This window comes from Calonectris borealis, chromosome 8 (assembly GCF_964195595.1).
Source record: "Calonectris borealis chromosome 8, bCalBor7.hap1.2, whole genome shotgun sequence".
In the NCBI taxonomy this organism is placed as follows: Eukaryota; Metazoa; Chordata; class Aves; order Procellariiformes; family Procellariidae; genus Calonectris; species Calonectris borealis.
This window is the reverse complement of record NC_134319.1, coordinates 14,518,378-14,538,147: the sequence shown is the minus strand read 5'-3', so window position 1 is coordinate 14,538,147 and position 19,770 is coordinate 14,518,378. Positions and strand designations below refer to the sequence as shown.

The 19,770-nt window shown below is 39.8% G+C and overlaps 1 protein-coding gene across 3 annotated transcripts in view; it reads left to right on the top strand.

Moving 5' to 3' along the window:
- Window positions 1–4,301: 4,301 nt before the first annotated feature.
- Window positions 4,302–19,770, top strand: part of ADGRL4 (adhesion G protein-coupled receptor L4) — a 75,887-nt gene continuing 60,418 nt past the window's right edge. The window contains exons 1-3 of one of the 3 annotated variants that reach the window (XM_075156120.1): window positions 4,302–4,413; window positions 4,793–4,997; window positions 6,495–6,644. In XM_075156120.1, the coding sequence (XP_075012221.1) occupies window positions 4,976–4,997; window positions 6,495–6,644 (172 nt within the window). In that variant the 5' untranslated portion in view covers window positions 4,302–4,413; window positions 4,793–4,975. Of the gene's footprint in view, window positions 4,414–4,792; window positions 4,998–6,494; window positions 6,645–19,770 lie in introns of those variants that run through there. The other 2 variants (XM_075156119.1, XM_075156121.1) reach the window with 2 other exon arrangements.

The window sequence follows — 19,770 nt, the reverse complement described above, 5'->3', positions numbered from 1 at the left end:
TCTTTCAGATGGACATAGCTATGCAGATTTAGTAGGATGTGTGCATGCATATGTTTATGTGTGTTTGTGTGTTTATTGTTTCAGAATTGCCTAGAGTTACATCATCCCAAGAGATATATTCAGCCCTGTATGCTCAGATGGAATATGATGTTTGCACATAAAACGACAAGGATTCGTGAGGCACTCAGACAGGAAGGTGAGGTGAGGCAGTTATAAAACAGATGCTAGCACTAGTTTTGTCTGGAGTCCTCTGAGGTAGGCTGCTCTATGATAGACTATCTGTGTTCTAAAAATGTTTTCCCTGGATTTTTTATTTGAAAATAATTTTAACCAACCATGGAAATTCATTATTTTGATCTGACATTAAGTATGTTTTCAATTGTACCCGGATTTTATTGACTAGGAAAAAAAACCCTGTAATTGCTCTAGTGACTAGGATAAACGAAACATTTCTGAAGTAGTATAAAGACCAGCTAAATTCTTGAAGTGATAGGAATTGGTTTGAAATCAATAAATTAATTTGATACTTTAAAAAAATAGAAGCATCAGAGAAAAATCTTTATCCAAGGCATTTGTGCATCCTCAGTCTGTTTTACATCCCATTTTCCTTTTGGCAGCAAACTTGGTGATTCAAGTGAACAGTCATTTGTCAAAAAAGCAAAGGCTGAAAGGAAAGATCATTATCATCTTTTTATTATTGGCATTAAATATTTATCAGCCTAATTCAGTAATAGATACATATATGTCTTTCTGTGCTAGAGATAAATGTGTGAGTGTTTGCATGCACGTGTATGTGGCTATTCTGCACATAGAGTGGATTATATCGGAGCACACCATTGGTGGATTAGATACCGGAGTTTGAGGGTGCTGAATATATGTGGGACTCAAGAGCAAGGAGGCTGAAGATGTACGAACCATACCTGGAGAGTTCAGGATCTCTCAGTCTGATATACACTCTCCCCATCTGTTGTGAATGATGATCCATAGTGGTCTGAAAGTGGGGTCCCCAACCTATGGCAGATACATTTGTAAGACGCCCATCAAACATCTTTTGGCTCTTGCTAAGTATCTACTGACATACTTGTAATTTGAGAAATAAATATATATCCTGATATACCACACTTGTTTTTCCCCACTGTAATATAAAACTGCAAATGTGGTCAGACTCTGGTATATATCCAGCTAGCAGTCCAAATGTGATCACACCAAAGGAATAAATATCTTTAATGCAGTAGATCATGCTCACATTCATTTGAAGGAAATACACCTAATACTAGCTTTGTTCAGTTTTTGCTCCTTTATTGGTACTGTAGGCGGTTTCTGGAATGCAAGCAGTTGCTCTATATTTATCTATATTTATCTTTTGAAAGCTACCTAAGACTGAGCTCTAGGAAGTGTTAAATTTCCTCCTTCATCAGCTGTGGGTGTTAGTTTCATAGCATTGTCTGCACAATCAGCATCCCAATTACCTTTAAAACCACTGTGAATAAATACATTTCTTCATGATGCAAAGCTTGGAAAATATCCAATAATTTCTAAGAGCAGGCTGATGTCTTCCTATCAGTTCACCAGCAAAAAAAAAAAACAACTTGAGAATTCTACAGTCACACATAAGATATTGTAATCACAGTGATCAGTAATCAAAAATGTGTGGTTTGAAGTCAAGCATGTTAACCTGTGTATATTAATTTACTTATGCCCTCTTAACTCAGTCTTGCAAAGATAAATGAACCCATTTATAAAACGAACACCACATTTAAGTATAGAACTGGGGCTTTGTTTCACATGTGTAAGAATGGAAAAGCTGTCTTTTGGAGTGTTTCCACAAACCATTTATTTTTAATGCTTCTTTGTTTTGAGGCAAACAGGGATGGGTTCTGCAATACTGACATTCCACATTCTTGTACCTTTTTTATTTAGTTTAGACATATTCTCCAGTCTTCTAGGAATATGCATGTTTGTGCATGTCCCTCCTCCCTGGCTATAAAAACAGGCACCCATCAATACTTCCATTTTATGACACCTCAATTTTTTTTTCTCAGCATATTTTTAAAATTTTGACAGCACAAATTTGAAAATGTCTGCTTTCTCATGTGTTCACCTGGTCATCTCCACTTGTTTAAGTCCTTATCCCTATATGCCAATAGATATTATCAGTAAATCCTCCTGGTTTAATCTCCAAAATGTCTCAGAAATCTCACCTTTCCTCTTCATTCTCCCCATAAAATCTTTGCCAAGTCCATCCTTCTCCACGTCCATGCCTACTGCGACCTTGCTGTCTTCAGCCTCTAACTGACACTCACATTAGGCAGTTTTTAAAGTAGTCTAATGCAAAAGTAATCCACTGCTCCCAGTATTGAGATCTCATTAAGATATTCCTAAATCTCCCTTCTTCACTGTCTTCCTATTGCCTTCTAAATTTGATCGAAGCTCCTTTTATCACCCAGAGTTCCTCTTGACCTAACCTTCCTTCTTCTGTCCTTGCTCTGTTCTTCCACACCTTTCTTCTTTACGTGCTCCCTCCTCACCCATTGCCAGTCACAATGTAAACCATTTGCCAGTTAGACCTCTGTGTCACCTTTGATGTTGTCCACTCTACCTGTGAGTGGAGTAGTTCAGTTATACTATTCCAGATGGAAAGTAACCTGATCTGATTGCCTAGGCCCCTCGATATGTTTGAAACAGTGACTACTAAAAAGCAAGTAATCATGTGCTTTTCTAGCAAAAAGGAAAGGAGACATTTGTCGTCTTATAGAGAGATTTTGATTTTTTTCTGAGTCATCCACAATCTCTCCTGTGTACTTAGGCCTTGAATCAGAAAAGAAATTAAAGTTTTTATTATAAATATACTGTCACTATGATTAATGAAATTGCTCTCCAACCAGTCAATCCAAACACCCCTTGCAGAAAGCTGATGTCTTGATGAAATTGAAACGTACATCTCTGACTTTGCAAAAATATGTTTCCAGCAACTAAGACCTGAATTTTAGGTTGTAACTTCTTACTCTCTCCTCTTGCTTACTATTAAACATTTCTCAGCTTGATTTTGGAGAGTAAAAAGACACAGGACAATAAGATTTAATTTCTGCATTATAGGCTTTCCAAACCCAGCCCTTATTAATCTGCTGAAATTCAGCAGCAGGATCTCTGAGTTAGTTCAGACGAGCCAAGCTTACAACACGGCGCATGTCAGCACGAAGGGCAGGACATGCAGATCAAAGCTCCCCTCAGTTCTTCTGACTTTCTGTTCCTCTGTGTCTCCGTGCATTAGATTACGGGAACACTTAACAAAACAAACTAACTCCCAGTCCCTTCCTCTCTTCCCCTTTACGTCCTCCCACCCTCACAAATTCAAGCAGGAGAAAAACAGTCTTCCTACACCTGGACCCTTTGTTCATTTTCTGCAGTTCATCGAAAATTAACATCCGGTTACTGGAGCTTCCTCTCTCTTTGCCAAGGTGCTACAGAAGTACTTTGTGCCAACCAGACACCTACGTGCTATTTCTACATGCCTCACACCTCCCGGGTCTGACTAGAGTTTAACCCGTTGAACTCCAGCCAGCAGTGTTCATGAAGCTGGAAAATGATAGTGAGCAAATAGTTCCTAAAAGTTTAGAAAAAATGTTTCCACATCCATAACCAAAGATAATTCCTACAAGCAGGCTGATGCCTTCCCATCAATTCCCTATCAAAGTCCCGATTTCAAAACTTTCTAGTCAGACATGAGGTATTTTGTCACAAAGACATTCCACAGCCTCATGTCCGTTTTATTTAGTTTAGAGATATTCTCCATTCTTCCAGCAGCATACCTGTTTGTGCATGTCCCTCTGTTTCCATCTGTAAAGACAGACATACACCAATGCTTCACTTTTACAATGCTTCAATATGTGAGTCGTCATCTCCAGGAAGCTGGGAAATGATGGTATGCACATCATCCATAACAAGATTAGAGAAAATACTGCCATGTCTATGCATAATATAAGTACATGCTGAAGTCTCGTCATTTAGGATGCTATAATGAGAGTAGAACTGCTCTCACGTTTAACACAAGGACATGCCAAATGCTTTACCAAATTGGCTATAGTGAATATGTCCTATTACACACACCCTGTTTCAGTCCCACGAACCCATAGAAACTTTGGCTTATTCGGCTCCTGAGATTCCCGGCCATACAATTGCCTTCCTGCCTCTTTCCTCCCTGCCTATACGTCTTTGTTTTTCTCACAAAGCAGAGTTCAGTGGATTTCCTGTACCTCCTCACAGGCCATTACCCTTAAAGCAACACTGCTTGGCTGCAGTAGGGCTCTATCTCAAAGCCGAAGAAAGCAGTAGGAAGAACGATTGCAGTCAGCCAAGATTGTCTCAAAAAAAATGGGTCTTGGGGCTCACATATACTCAGCTCACCAGGAAAAGGTGGAAGGAAGCATGTAGACCGTTACCTCTGGGCTCGTAAACCCTGAGCTAGTTACTAATCTCCTCTACCTCTTCCTCACCCTCCCTGATCTGCTCCACCATTCTTCTTCTTCTCCTTTACTCCTTCTGCCAGCAGCTCATCCCTTCCACCTTCATCCTCCCCCCGCCCCAGGCACTATCCCAAGCAGCTCCTCTAACCCATGCTCCTCTAACCTGGTCACGCCCAAATCTTCTCTGCTATCCCCTGCAAGACCCAGGCTCCTGCTTCTCTTTTACTTTCTCTTTTACTTACTTTATTCCCTTCTCATTTATTCCATACTTGCCAGAAGACCAGGTCCTCAGCCCCTCCTGACCCTCCCTGTCCTGCCTTGATTCTCAGGAGCTTTTGGAAACGTGAAGCTCGGGACAAAGAGCAGTGTCAGGGCTGCGCCTGCACCAGGACATCGCTTTCTTGATAGGCATGTGTGTGTATTTTGCACATGGTCATACATTTTAAGGCAGGGAGTTTTTTTCTGTGACACAGGGGCTCTGCACCAGGCACGGCACAGCAACAGCATCACCAATGAAACTGCTTCCATTCCTAGGTAGGTGAAATCTCCTTCCCTGGGGAGCAAGTGGCAGGTGGGAAGGGAGCGGGGTCTGGCAAGGAGAAACGAGTGTGTTGGGGGTGGTGGGAAGCTGCTGGGTACGCGGGGCTGAAAGTCTCCATACCTTTGATTAATGCTGCTGCTGGATTTGGTAATTGCATGGTTAGGATCATCCCAAAACCAAATCCCACAAATGCCAGTCTTTAGCTCACTGTGGGTTTTGCTCTGTAAAAAACAGAAACATTGTGGGTTTCTGTGGGTTTGGTGTTTTTTTTTTTTTTCTCTCTTCCTCCGTCTTGGAAAATTTTTAGATTTCACATGTTATGAACAGTAATATGACAACAGAATCCCACAGGTTTCTGTTTTAATCTCTGGAAGATGGTCTCCTCTCTCAAAAACATGAAAAGATGAAACTTGGTGATAGTTAAATTGATTTGCATTATATATGATTGTTAAAAAATTGTGTGTAATTTTTAGTCTTGAATTTTTCATGAAATTTTAATTTGTCCAAGAAAACAACACATCAGTGAGATTTCCTGAAGCAAGAAAACCTGTAATTGTAACACTAATCTAGCAAATATCCAGAATAATATTTGGGTAGGGAAAATCAGAACTGCAGGGGAAGACAGCATCCAAAAGGGTTTTTGTATTCTGCAACTTTCATTATGTCCTGCTAACAATTTATAAAGTACAAAGTAAAATACTTACTTTCCCTTCCGAGTTAACTGCCTCATTTCTAACCTATTACAAGGTGTATATAATTATTCAGTGAGCTGTTAGTTTTCTCAAAGGGAGAGATTCCTTTTTATTTTGTGTTGAAAACCATATGTATTCATACAATGGGAAAGTAGTTATACCATTTAGGAATCACCCAGTGGAGGGAAAAAAGAAGACAATACTTTCATAACATAGAATCGGTATTTTAAGAGATTAACTTCAAATAATTTGGATAAGTTTTTAAACCCTAATGTCATAATGCTGTAAATACTGTGACATGTCATTTTAATCTCTCAGACCATGCATATGTGTTAGCTACACAAGTATGGAAGCGCTTATAAAAATAAAAACTGATCAGGGGAACCCTCTTTGATATTCTTCACTTGATATGTGCAGGGCAGTTTGAATTACACTCAGTCCATAATTCAGAGTGCAAATAATGTCTGTGCTTTACTGGAAAGTACTAGAGAGCTTTGAAAGCCTTTCAAATGTTTTCCCCAGATCACTGAGTAACTTCTACGTTGTTTACCAATTTTATACTGGTAGAGCACAAGTTCTTAATCTACAGTGTGTCTGCTGTTTCTAGCCCCTGGGTAGTTTTACTAGAGAAGTCCCTGTAGTTGGTACTCCTTGCCCCATTCTGCAATATAGCCGAGTCTGTGATGTTAAGTTTATTGGAATACACCAATTTTGTGGACACCTTTTGCCCAGATCTGGTTTTAGAGCTCGAAATGAGTTTTTAGATAAAGAAACAAGTCTGATTTTCCTGTGTTCCAGTTCTGATTTCCAGTCTGCTGGACTATGGCTGCACTTCTGCAAGCTGCAACATGACATGCCACAAAGACGCCAGGTGTGAAGTTCAGGGTGGGACAACAGGCTGCTATTGCTCCCAAGGATATACGGGAAATGGCATAACGTTCTGTTACGGTAAACAGATTTTACCTATATGCGTTTCTGTTATGTGCTTGCTTGAAAAACTTACTCAAGAGTCCTTTAGCTCAAGGATTAAACTTTATGTCACAACACCTTACAGGAACATGTTCTCAAAGCCAAAACCTTTAGCAGTTTCTGAGAAATTCTACAACTTACTCTCAGCCTAGTATTTTAATATAGCATACCGTGCATCTCAGTTGAGTATCACCTGTTTTCCAGCTTGCCTTTTCCATGAGAGATGCTAATGTATCTTCTCCAATTTAGCTTCAGCAATTTCCCTTGTGACTCAGGACTTCTGAAGCTTGGAGTTGGCATGACTGCTACTTTACAGCCCTCACATCTCATCCACATGCACATAGTGCTAGGCCACTCTTCCCAGCAGCTGATCATGATCAAATCATACAGCTCGTGGGCTACTCTAGAAGACTGAGGAGGTGCGTGTGCCACAGAGACATGCCCACGTGTGACGCCAGTGTTAATTTTTCCACTACAGCTGCTTGCAAGGGAAATATGCCAGAAATCCTACAGAGGAGTCTGCCTCTGGATGCCTGTATCTTCCATCCAAAGAAAAGGATATTTTCTCTGCCTTCATTTTTGAGTTGTACTCCACTATGAATAGCTCTAGTACTTATTTCACTGTTAGATATAGCTATGCCCAGCTGCAGGCAGGCTGAAATTCATATGAATCTTGTCAGCTTTCAATGTCCTGAGAAGTAGTTATGAATATTAACCAGCCGTTTGGTCAGTTTTTGTGTTTCATGCATCTTGGGAAATTTAGCAGTAACAGAGGCACTTCTGTTTGGTATGAGCACAGGTAAGCAGCCCACCTTTAGTTTGGGTTTTTATAGCTCATTTGCCATGGTGTACTTGGAAGTGTGCTTGTTTTAGGAAAATTTAGAATGCAAATACATTTTTCCTAAGAAAGCTGCCTACCCTTTTATAAGCTGGAAATGCTTAGAGAGAAACATAGCTGGCTAAAATAATAAACAAAAAGGAATCACAAAAATTGTAGAATAATTTAGTTTGGAAGAGACCTCTGGAGGTCATCTGGTCCAGCTCCCCACTCGGAGCAGGTCCAACTTAGAGAAGGTTGCTCAGGGCCTTGTCCAGCCGAGTTTTGAGTGTCTCCAAGATTGCACACCTCTCTGGGCCCCTGTTCCATTGAAAACTTTTTTCTGATATCTAGTTGCAGTTTCTCTTATTGCAGCTTGTAACTTTTGCCTTTCATGTGCACTTACCACTGTACATTTCCAATAATAGTTTAGCTTCATCTCTTCCCATAACCCCCCATTAGGTAGCTGTAGACAGCAATATAATTTCCCCTTTGCCTTCTCTTCTTAAGGCTGAACAAACATTGTTCTCTCAGCCTCTTCTTTGCATCACGTGTTATGTAGTCACTAAACATATTTCTTCAATTTAATGCTAACCTTGCCCTAAATATAGGTCAATCATTATTTGTCTATTGAGCTGGTCAAATGAAAATAGGAAGAAATGGCCTTCACCACACTAGTACTGTATTTGCACTAATTCAATTTTACTACCATGAGCAAGCTGGTTGATTTGAAAGATAAGTGCACATTATGTTTGCAGAGTCAAGGGCCTACGTTTGTGAATAATGCAGAGAAAGAAGAAAAACAAGTCAAATTTTAGCAATACTACCTGGAACCAATCAAACCAGCATTTACGTATCTACCATGATCTGGTGTCCACTACATTGTCTGTACTTTTCTAGAAAGTTGTGATTATGAATCATCAATTAAATTTGCAATAGAGATACCTGTTGTTCTTCACTGACATTACTGACATTCTTAAATCCATCCATTATATATGTACCCATTATGGTGTTATTAAATCCATTTGTGTGAGGATGCATTTATCTTACCTTCCGTGTTCTTTTTTCTCATACAGTATCTTTTTCTTACTTTCTCTTTTGCCTGTATTTTCTTAGGGAAATCTACATTCAAAATTCATAAAAACATTTATTGATCATTTAAAGAAAATTCAGTACAGTGAAATACACATTCACAAATTGTGTGACTCAATTAATTGTTTATTAAGAATCATACTAAGTGTTTGGCAACTCAATCTTTAAAATAAAATTTCCAATGTCAGTCCAGGCCAACCAGCTACTAGATGTATTTGTGGTGCTTTGCAGTTAAGTGGCAATGGTTTGAAGCAAGCCTCATGTCAGGAGACCAATGTTTTCTCTGGTAAAATACCTCAACAGCCACCAAAGTCACTTACCCCCAGCTAAGCAGCAAAGCTTGTATCAGAACTATGTGGCTGTTGCCCCTGAAAGAGAGACGATGTTTCTCTAGGGCAGCATGTTACAGGGTGCATTATTAATATTGTGCAGTAGTCCTCTAATAGCATAAACAAGTAACCTGAATTTTAATTGGGTAGGCTTTAAAAAGGATTAGAAATGTAGGCTAAGTCCTATCATAAATAGTTTAAAGCTACGAAAACGTAAAGCAAAGCCTCAGTTGTTTAATGATGTATTAGATCTTGCTGTTCTGTGTGGCAAAAGCAGCAGGTGTATCTGCTGTTCTAGAGATAGCTGCTCGTTTTTCTTCAGTTAATAATCTTAGGCTTTTACAATGATAGTCCAGTCACCTTCAAAGAGGATCATCAATTATGTGCTAATACAAGCATTTTCTAAAGAGTATATATGGTATGCTGTGTTTACATATTTGCCCTTTTAGTTATTTAGATAGGTTATGAGAGTCGTAATTACTGTCAACAACATTAATAATTTCACATAGCGTAGAACTAACTTCTTTATTGTGCTTATCCTGGTAGACAACTGAACCAGAACAGTGGTTGTTTTGAGGGGTTATTCTGGAAGAAGCAATTCAAATTCTTTCTCCTTGTAAAAACGTTGAACAACAAAAAATGCTAGTTTTCAGGTTAGTCCTCTTAAGCTTGTATAGCTGGAAAACTGTCCCTTTTTATTTATAGGTACATTCTCACTGTATTTAAAAGATTTACATTTGTTTCTCTACTTTCACTTGCTTGTGACACCTCTTAAATACTTGTAAAAGTTATTTCTTTGCTAGCTCTGTCTTTTCAATGCAATATACTTAGACATTTTCCCTGGAGTTTACTGTGCTGCAAAAGGCAATAATGCCCTGTTACATTTATTTCCTAGCACCACTATTGATGAATCATGAATCACTAATGTCAGCATACCTTAGGAATGGGGTTTGTTAGTTTTTACTTTGCTCCCTTTGCCAGCTGGCTAAGTGACTGCAGAGAGCTCAAGATTATTGGATTTGCTGTGTATAGATAAAGACATATAGATATGAATTTAATTTCCTGGTGTCAAAGTCATGGCTTTTAAAATAATTATCCTCTTACAATCTTTCCCACAAGATTTCAACCACTTTAAATTAGGTCATGTTTTGGACTTTCTGAAGGTATACTTTGGCCAGTCTAACAAAAAGCTAATCCTCTTCATAATCTCATTATCTTCCGTAAGAATATGTGCAGGAATGCACATAGTCAGGAAAATAACTGGTTGTAGGACCTGGCCTCTTTTATATATTGGAATTATAACTTACATAGCAATAAATTCCTTCTGTACAGTATCTTCCAGAAAGCCATAAATGAGTCACCTTGTCAAGCTTTACACCTCTGAGGTACAAAATACTATCCCATTCTTCTTGCTACTTCTTTTGTATTTATATTCCTTGCTTTATGTAGTATAAGGTGAGAAAGAACCGCCTCTGAAAATATAACTATTTGCCTTTTCGGACTCCGTTCTTGGGCAGATGTGTATTCTGAATATAATGCACAAGGCTTTAGCTTCACATTATCATACACCTAATTGAAGTAGCACAGCTAGAGCTCTTGGCATAAAAATAAAAATATTTCCAGATAAGACCGATTTATAGACAAGTTAACTTCCTCTTGTGCAAAAATGCCATGGTTTTTTTACAGATAAATAGCATATATTTGCCACTTTTGTAAATCCATTTCTTTATATAAAAAGAGTTGGACATGTAAATTAGGTGTTGCTCATAATCCCAGCTTTCTTCCAAAAGAAAATTAAAGGAAACAAACAAAATTTCAGAAAAGATTGGGGTGGAAGTAAAACTTCATAGAAACCAATATTTTATTTTTAAAACAGAGGGAAAAATGAGTTGGCATCATTGATGCTTTCCTAAGCAGCTCTGCTGTTTCAATACTGGCTGCTTCTTGATTGCTGACTGCCAATTTGCTGCTTTGCTGGCACACTGCAGGAAATTAAAGTAAACAGTGTGATCACAGTGTTTACTTTAACTTTGCAAAATACGGAAGGAAAATGAAGCAGTGCTGTTTGTTCCAGGAGGGTAGGCAGGCAGGCAGGAAAAGCCTGAACACAATATCCCTCCCAGATATCCCCGCACAATATTCCCTTGTAAATGTCACTTGCAAATTATACTGCAAAATTAATCAGTCTTACTTGTAAAATAGTTACAGCTCTTCCAGAAATAGTGAGCAGGGACTTAGGCTATCAGAGAAACTTTGTACTGAAGCAAGGCACTGACTCTTTTTGAAGTGCAGGAGGATTTAGCATTTTCCAGGGGCAAAAAATACATCAGTGCAAAATGGTATTTTATATCAAAATACAGATTCCCTCTTAGAACACAGGGCAATTTGTGTAAACTCAGCTGAATCAAATTGAAAGCCTACTCAACATCTGAACACAAACATATTTTCTTGTTTTACTGAGGGTCATACAACCAACTCTCTGGCTTTTGCTAGCTGTAAAAAGGAGCTTTCCTGAGAGACATCAGCTCCTTGCTCTAAGGTGATGTCACTGTGTCCCACCATCAACTTTTATTGCAGTCACTGAATTTGTTTTGATTCACTGGTGTCACCATTGCCGTTCTGCAGCACCCGATCGGTGTATAGTTTTGAGGGAATTTTTACCTTTCAAATTAACATGACCCTGTAAAACCACTGTGTATAATCATTTCATTTTATCCAGAAGTGTCCTTCAATAGAAAACGATCTAATCCAAATGCTGGTTCACCAGAGGAGAATTTTTTTTTTTTTGTTACCAGCAGGCATACATCACTGGATGTCACTTCTGTGTTTACCAAATAGTCTGAAATCACTGACACGGAAGATCCAATCCACACACTTCCTAAATTCATTTCACTGCTATCAGTTACCACAAGCTATAAAAAGGCAAATTGCAGCTGCTCTAGCATAGCACAGCAGGAGAAAGATGTGCCTTAGCCAAACACAAATAACAGGGCTCAACACAGTGGGTGACAGCTTGGAAAACTTGGGATGTGCTGCACAGGAGGCCAAAGCAGACAACCGATTCCCAGCCCTTTTGACATGCTCCTCATAGCCTCTGGGCTTGTCTCTCACTCTTCCTTGCTCTTTTTCCTTTTCCCCCCTCCTTCTGTGTTTCCCAACCTCTGCTGCTTTGCCTCCAAATTCTGTTGGATCTTTTACACGGTTTCAAGGTGGAGAGTGGTCAAACCAGAGCGCGGGCTGTGTGAAAGGGCAGAAGTCGTCTTTGAATTCAGAATTCCTACTCCAGGCTTAGGTGTCTGGCTTTTTGGTGATTCCAAGAAGTGTTAGGAGGCACCATCCTGTTTGTTGCATATGTATGTATTATATTTAATTTAGCCCATGCCTTCAGGGTTCCTCTTTGGGGGACAGAAAGTTTTCTTCCTTTCCATGTCTTCGTCGGTCATAATGTAGCTGAATGTTTTTTGTCTTTTCCTGAAGTGCAGAGATTGACTGCTGAGCTGAGCTGTGCGATGTTACCCAGCGAGGTATCTTGATCACACGTTCCAGATTAAACCTGTAGGCAAATCATGGAATTAAGAAACCTGGACAAATTAACCGGGAGGATTTGATATTCCAGTGCATGACAGTCCACTTGCCTGGGAAAGCATGGGTGTTAATGTACAGGTTAACATAGCAGGTTCTAGGCCATTTCAGGACCTACGGTTTTATGTATGGCTTTTGCCTTTTTATGTGCAAGATGTTACACTTTTCTGTGAATTTGGGAAGGGTTTGATAGCTATGATGTATGTAGACTGCTGGGGACTAACCAGCTGTTGCATGGTTGCCTTTCAGTCGCAAAGCATGGAGCTATGTTTATGTTCCTGAAAATAGCCATACCCTTGGCTAACATCGTTAGTCAAAACAGTGTTTTTGTAGAGTTGACTTTACTTTTTATAACTGAAATTGCTTATTGTAACTACTATTGGAAGTATATTTTAGTTGAAGCGTTTAAGAGTAGATGGGAAATCGAAAGGGGAGGGTGTGTTACAACAGTGCCTGGTGATGCCTGAGAACATTAGTCAGATGGAAAGCAGCGCAATGTGTTTGAAATAACAATACGATCCTGCTGAATAAGACACAGTGTTGGCTGTCTTACTCCAATTGTCTTACCTCTGTAAATGGCTGTGTCCATAAAATTTTGACTCGAAGCATTTTATGCATTCAAAGTGCCAAATGCAGTTTTCTCACTCATATGAAAAAATCCCTCCCAGATTCTCACTTGAATGAGATAGAGAGAAATCTTCAGAAGGTTAGCTCTCCTTCCTACTGCTAGAAAACACAGTTCGCCTGGGCCAGAGGTACAGCCCACTATAATAATTTGTAAGATTGACCCTCTTTTTAATAAGCCTCGGACCAAGGCCATGATCGGCTCATAACATTCAAAATTTAAGGGGGGAAAGGCAGCTTTATCTTTTTTTCCATGTTTTTGTTTACATTTTCTTGAAACAGTACTTTAAGCATGACTAAAATACAGTAATGCATTTTTTGAATGGGCCAGGAAGAAACAAAACTTCCTCTTGTTACATCTTTAATCATATCCAATCTCTCTTTTAAATTAGTCCTATTTGCATCTAAAAAGAGTTTTTAAAATGTGTGTAGGCGATGTGGTAGAAAACAGTCAGTTGTCCCTCTCAAAAATGTGCCCAAAATTTCAAGCTGATCGGCTGCACATGGATGGTTTCTTATTTGTTTAATTCAAAATGTGTTTTAACCCTTGCCAAATAATGCTAATTTCCTTTCTTGAGAAAACACTCTTTTCATCCTGCTTTAAAGTCCTAAGAATCAATCAATATGTTACATGTTTAGAGGATGTGGGAAAATTCATTTAAGGAGCTTTAAACTTATTATCTCAGAGTCTGCTTACTTTGTGTCTGCCAGAGATATGATTCACTTCCTGTATCTCTAGCATCTGAAGTGGTCCCAAAAGGTCCAACAGTAACAATACATTCTTCTCACTTGCTGGTTTGAAGTAAAAGGATGGAAGATATTTCCAGAACATGTATACTCATACATGTATATTAAATGTACACAAATGTGCACAAGGGACCTACGTATAAGTAGGTATGTGAATAAAAAGCCACCTTTTCTATGAAAAAAATTTAAAGCAATCTCAAAATTGTCAGTTTTACTCGTTCTGTACTTGTGTAGTTGAAATTAGCTTTTGTTAAGGAAAGACCGGCATTTGTTGGAAAGAAATTGCTACCATAAATTGCACTTCCTTGAGACATCTTCTGTACCTAGGTCTGCACACGGTAGAGCCTGTTACAGCCATCAGATTCTGCAGCTGCCTTTGGGGTTATGAAATTAGTGTTACCCACATAACAAGGGACGTATTGTAAGGAATTACACACAGAAGAGACAATGATGTCATTTTTGTGCAGCTACATTGATTTCCATATAATATTCCACCAATCTGGCATACTGATTTTACTTTTGTCTCTGTTCAATAACTCATAGAGTTCAATAGTAGAAAAGTGTTCTCTTTAGGAGTGTTTTTGCTTTTTTTGTTTGTTGGTTTTCCTCTTCCAGTACAAACTGGCCAGGAGTGGTGAAGTTGTCTGTAACCTCATTTGAAATGTGTAATTTATCTAGGATGATTTGCTGGTGCACAATTTTTCTGTGTATGACTGTGAAAAATTGCCGACTGAGCTGTTGGCAGACAGAATATCAAACCCCGCTCAGCCCTGTGTGTATGAAAGAGTTTAAGAAGGTAATTGACACTTTGGGCCTCTATTTGCCAAAGAAAGAGATAATGACGTTCTCCAAGAAGATTAGAATCTAACCAAACATTGTGCTCTAAATATAGAGTACAAAGCCAGGTGATGTTTGTGAAAATGCTGCTCAGCTGCAGGAGGAGGAGGGGGCTGAAGGACTGCAATTTTGCACATATTTTTTAGGTACACAGATTTAATTTAGAGATTATGGCTTGAAAATGAAATTTACAGTATGTGTGTTTTTCAGCGATAAGAAATTGATTTTGTGACCTTGGTACACACTAATTGAAATATCTGGCACTGTATTTTGCTGAGGTTAAAGGAAGCCATATATGCCTGGAACCGCATTCTTCTTTCACCTTGAACTGTGCAGTTAATCACAACCACAATCACTGACAGGAAGGAAGCTGCTGTTTCGCTGTGGTACAAGGAAGCTGAATAATCTCTGTTCATTGTCTAATGGATAGGTTGTTGTGTGATTACTTCGGGCTAAGTTTAAGAGATTCATGATAACTTCAAAATGGAGACTTCTGGTGGAATTAACTTCAACGAGCACCAGGGGCTGGAGCTTCACCTGCTGCCGTGCAGCGGACGGAGGAAGCAGGCAGGTCTGCACGGCAGAGGCGCGGGGGCTTCTCCTTTGATCTGCCCACCGTACGCGTGGCTGCTTATTTAGGGTTGAGATGGCTCTGTCCTGTGCTCGCTGCTGCTGTGCCAGGAGATGATACAGGGAAAAGGCTCTCTGGTTGTGCTCTCCTGCACGATGCTCCAGCGGTGGGGCGGGGAGAGCAGCACATGGGCTGCATGTGCATCCTCCTGTTATTCCTGTGCATCCTCCCGCTTGAAAGGCCAGTTGTAGTGTTTAGGAACAGCAGCTATGCCCCAAGGGACTCCGCTGGTGGGTTTTTGATTTAATGTGTCTGCTTTATTTAACTGGGTTTCTGTCTTAGCTTAGACTTGTACAACTGTGACAGTCTAAAGTTGTCTATAAACCAGTGTGGCAGGGTGTCCCATTATTTTGCTTATTACTTAATGTTACACATTTGTTAGGTTGGCACAGGATCATGTTTTTTCAAAAAGGAAAATGAAAGCTCCTGAAAAGCCTTAACAATAAATGGTTATTTGTTCAAAAACAGCCGAGTCCAATCTTTGTTTATGTTAGTAGGCTTCATGTAATGGTGTTGCAATAAAGAAAAACAGCTCTTCAGGATATGCATTGGCTTTTATGTTTTATTTGTAATGAAAGCTATGCACATAGGCAGCAATCTACGTAAGTTACATAGAGGGAAAACATAAGCATAGATGGCGACTTGCACATTTATATTTTTAATACTTATTTGTGGCAAAGTGTCTGGATCTCAATTTTAAAGAATGTGGAATTAGGCTGAGGTATTGCAGTTTTCATTCCCAGAAAGTTACCAAAGGAAGACTAAGAGAAAAGGTGAATTCATCCTAGACCAGGAGACCACTGCTTCTCTCCTGCCCCATCCGTGCAGAGGAGTTGCAGGTCCGTTCTCATGACCATTGCACTATCTTCTCATATTCTGTTCCAGGTTAGGAGAGAGTCCAGTGTTCCTCACTGCCCTCCTAATGTTGTAATGGTTTTTGAATATCCCCAAGATTCAAATAGGCTGAGGGCAGCACAGCTCTGGCTCGCAGTTTGCGTCAGGAGTGTCGTGGGGGGCGGGGGGGTACTGCAGCAGTGATCTCTGCACCACATGAAGGTCTTCATCACTGATCTCTGTAACATCAGAGGCCCTGAAAAATCACCAGAGAAATTCTTCAAGATGTTGGCATGAACTGAAAGAGAAGTTCAGCTCTGTGGGCCTAAATGGGAGCGCTGAGCCTTGCATTAGCTCTCTGTGGTGATGGGAAAGCAGTAGGTGGAAAATCGTATTACAGTGGAGGCTTTGCCTTACTTTTTGTCTTCAATAAATCATTTTGGTGGGTAGCATTGATCATGAGGAAGCACTACGTTTTCAAAATGAGCCTGTAAGAAGTTCAGAAGGGAGATCTGTGGAAGCTGGATGTACTCAGGCGAACAGGTTCAGGCCCTTGGTACCTATCCAAAACTTTTCATTATTTAGAGCTATGATGAAGCATGCATCAATTCATAAATATGACCCACTGTGCAATATAAAAATATCAATATTTCTGTCCCATTGTGTAAGGGATATCTGGTGCATACAGAAAGAATTTCATCTCCTTAACTACCACAGAGAAAATGGGAAAGGCAAATAGCCTTCAAAAGTGTATTGACTTGAAAGCAGAGATAGAGAGAAGCTTCTAAAACTTGATACAGCTTTTCATCTGGGCCAATCAAAATAGAAACTATGCGGGGTAGCAGTTGTAAACGACTGTGAGATTTGGCTGCTTTTTTAGGGTTGTCATGCAAATATTGGTACGTTGATTCAACAAAGCTTTCATCATCCTCAGCTCCATGGTTAAAATCTAGGAAATTCTTAGAAAGCTGTTTTTAGAAAACGAGGTCGCTTCAGGGGTGCATCATACAGCACTACCACTCTCAAAGGAGAAGCTAGATATTCAGTTCTAGATGTGTCGGTACACAGTGGTGGGCTACAGAAGTGTTGAGCTCCAGTTGTATCATTTTGCACATGAGGTCTGAGGCTTAGACGGATGTCAAAGGAGAGGCTGGGATAATATTTGCACAGCTGTGGGCTGCAAAGAAAAGAACTGTTAACTGAACTTTTTGTACATCCTCTTGAATAAACAGGTAGTATGCTAATACCGCCAAATGCTTCTTCTTGGAGTGGAGGTATGTGCTAAAAAGCCTCTGGGTTGTATTCTCTGGTCTCAGAGAAACCTATTGCAGCTTTTATTAGCTGTAAAGTGCTCTTGAATTATTACTCAAGCTTTGGCCTTAACCTGATGAACATTCGCAAAACTTTTAACCTGACAAGGGCACATTACCCTCAAGGAATGCCATGCAGACAGCAGCATTCAAGTTTGAGCTTGATATTCAAACTAGTAAGGGGTCTGTGCTGCAATATGGACATCTGGTTTTGAGCGCTGCAACAGAAATCCAAGCGCAGGGCTATTGCTGCTTTCACTGGTAGCGTGGTAAAAATAGTCTCTTGATATGCCTGCTGCCTCTGTTCTTGTTGCAGTAAGCAACGGCAAGAGCACAGATGACTACAGTAATGTATTTTATTACAGTTTCCTGCAGAAGGGGTGATGCTGGTGACTTTCCTCCAACAGGGAAGTGACTTGCGATTGACTCTTGCAAGCCACAATGGCTGTAGGACACAAAGCCACAGTTAGGGGTGGATTTTCCAAAGAAATATTTGTTGAGCACTTTTAAACTGTCTGGCTCTATCCTAGGTGCCTAAAGGAGGACTGAGTGGTTTCAAAAGAATAATCCCAGTTGTGGGTGCTGAGCAATTGAAAATCTGTCCCTGAAGTGTTTTTTTTTTTTCCCCTATGATCTGTTGGCAGTTTGGGCTTTTGATTGATTTATTACTTTATTTTTAACTCCAAAGACCCTTTAATTAGGGAGGGGAACTATGTGAATGAGCTGGAGCTGCTGGTGGTAGCAGCTCCTTGCTGTCGAAGATTCGGTAATTAAATAAGTAGATAATGTCCTCCTTATAGAGAAGATTTAGAAAATCATAAGGACTTTGCATTATTACAGTGCTTAACACCCGCAAATGGAGGAAAAAACCCATAATGGCAATTTTCATTAGCTGCAATGCATGTGGAGGGCTCTTTTTCTTTCTTTGAACAGCCAAACACTAAACAATTCCTAAATCCCTCCTTGTTACTTATGTTTTCTTCTTGGTGGTTAAAAACCCCATAAAGCAGAAATGGAAGACTTGCTATGAAAATACTTGCTGACAGCTCCATTCAAAACATCCTTTCAAATAGTGCTATCACATCATGATTCATCTCCTGTTCTGATATAGTTGCATTAACAACAAGTACCTTCCTTCTTGGTTAGGGCCCATCTCTTTTCATCGGAAAATTTTTCCTTTTGACACTTTATTGAATCTCTGCTGTAAATAAGCCTTTCTCTGGTGTGGTACTGTTTGTGTTACAGAACGCATGTAACCCCCAAAAAGGCACAGTAACAGAATCATTGGAGATGAAAAATGAGAGATGGTCACAGCACAGAATGAAACACTAGCCTTTTTCACCTCCTCACCTGGAGTATATTGCCCTGTGCAATGAGCATAACGAGTCAGGGTTTCTGGCTCAACATAGTGACCCCACATCCCTCTGCACCCAGCAAGTGCATGCTGCTCTGTTGGCTGCAGAGCTGGCATGCAGCACTGCACTTCTGTGCACCGACGCTGCCAGGGCCACCTCTTCACCTGGTGTAAAGCAGCACAGCTCTATCGATTACAGCAGAGTTACACAGCTCCCACCAGCTGAAGATCAAACCCAAGAACGTCCTGGGGATTAAGTGGTCCCCAGTGAAGCAGGGTGAATTTCACCCTTGAAGCTAGAATTATTTACAGTCACTTTAACAGGACAATGGCTGCTCTTTACCTAGAGATGAGCCAACAGCACTGAAAGAATTTGGATCCAAATTGCAGATGGATGGATTTCAATTTGATTCAAGTAGCTGGACTGCACGATTCTGTACTGTAAGCTCTCAAAGTCAGAGCTTGAGAGAAAAATCATTAATTTGGAAGCTGATACTCTGAAAGACTTTTATGAAGCAATATATTTTCATAGCAGACACAGATCAATTTAAAAGTAGTAATCAAGGGCCATGTGCTACGTGTTCATGGACAGAAAATGTAGAGAATCTAGCCAGAGCCAGACACTTAACATTCAGAGCATTCAAACTAGCACTGAGGATATTGCCTCTATGGAAAATAGTATGGTTCAGAATTAAAGTATTGTGAATTTGTGAGATATTCACAATGCTGTGCAGATATAAAGATGCTGCCGGATCACTGCCAGAAACAAGCTCAACATTACTTTTCCAGGCATATTTGGGTTTAACTTCTGCACAAATTTTGGTGGAAGGAAAAGCCTCTGCAAATATTCCACAGAAAAGATGTGTTCAATTCTTGAGGCAAAAGAGAAAATTATAATATAATAGAACCCATTGAAATGACTTTTTATTGTCTTTGAAAGGCATTCTC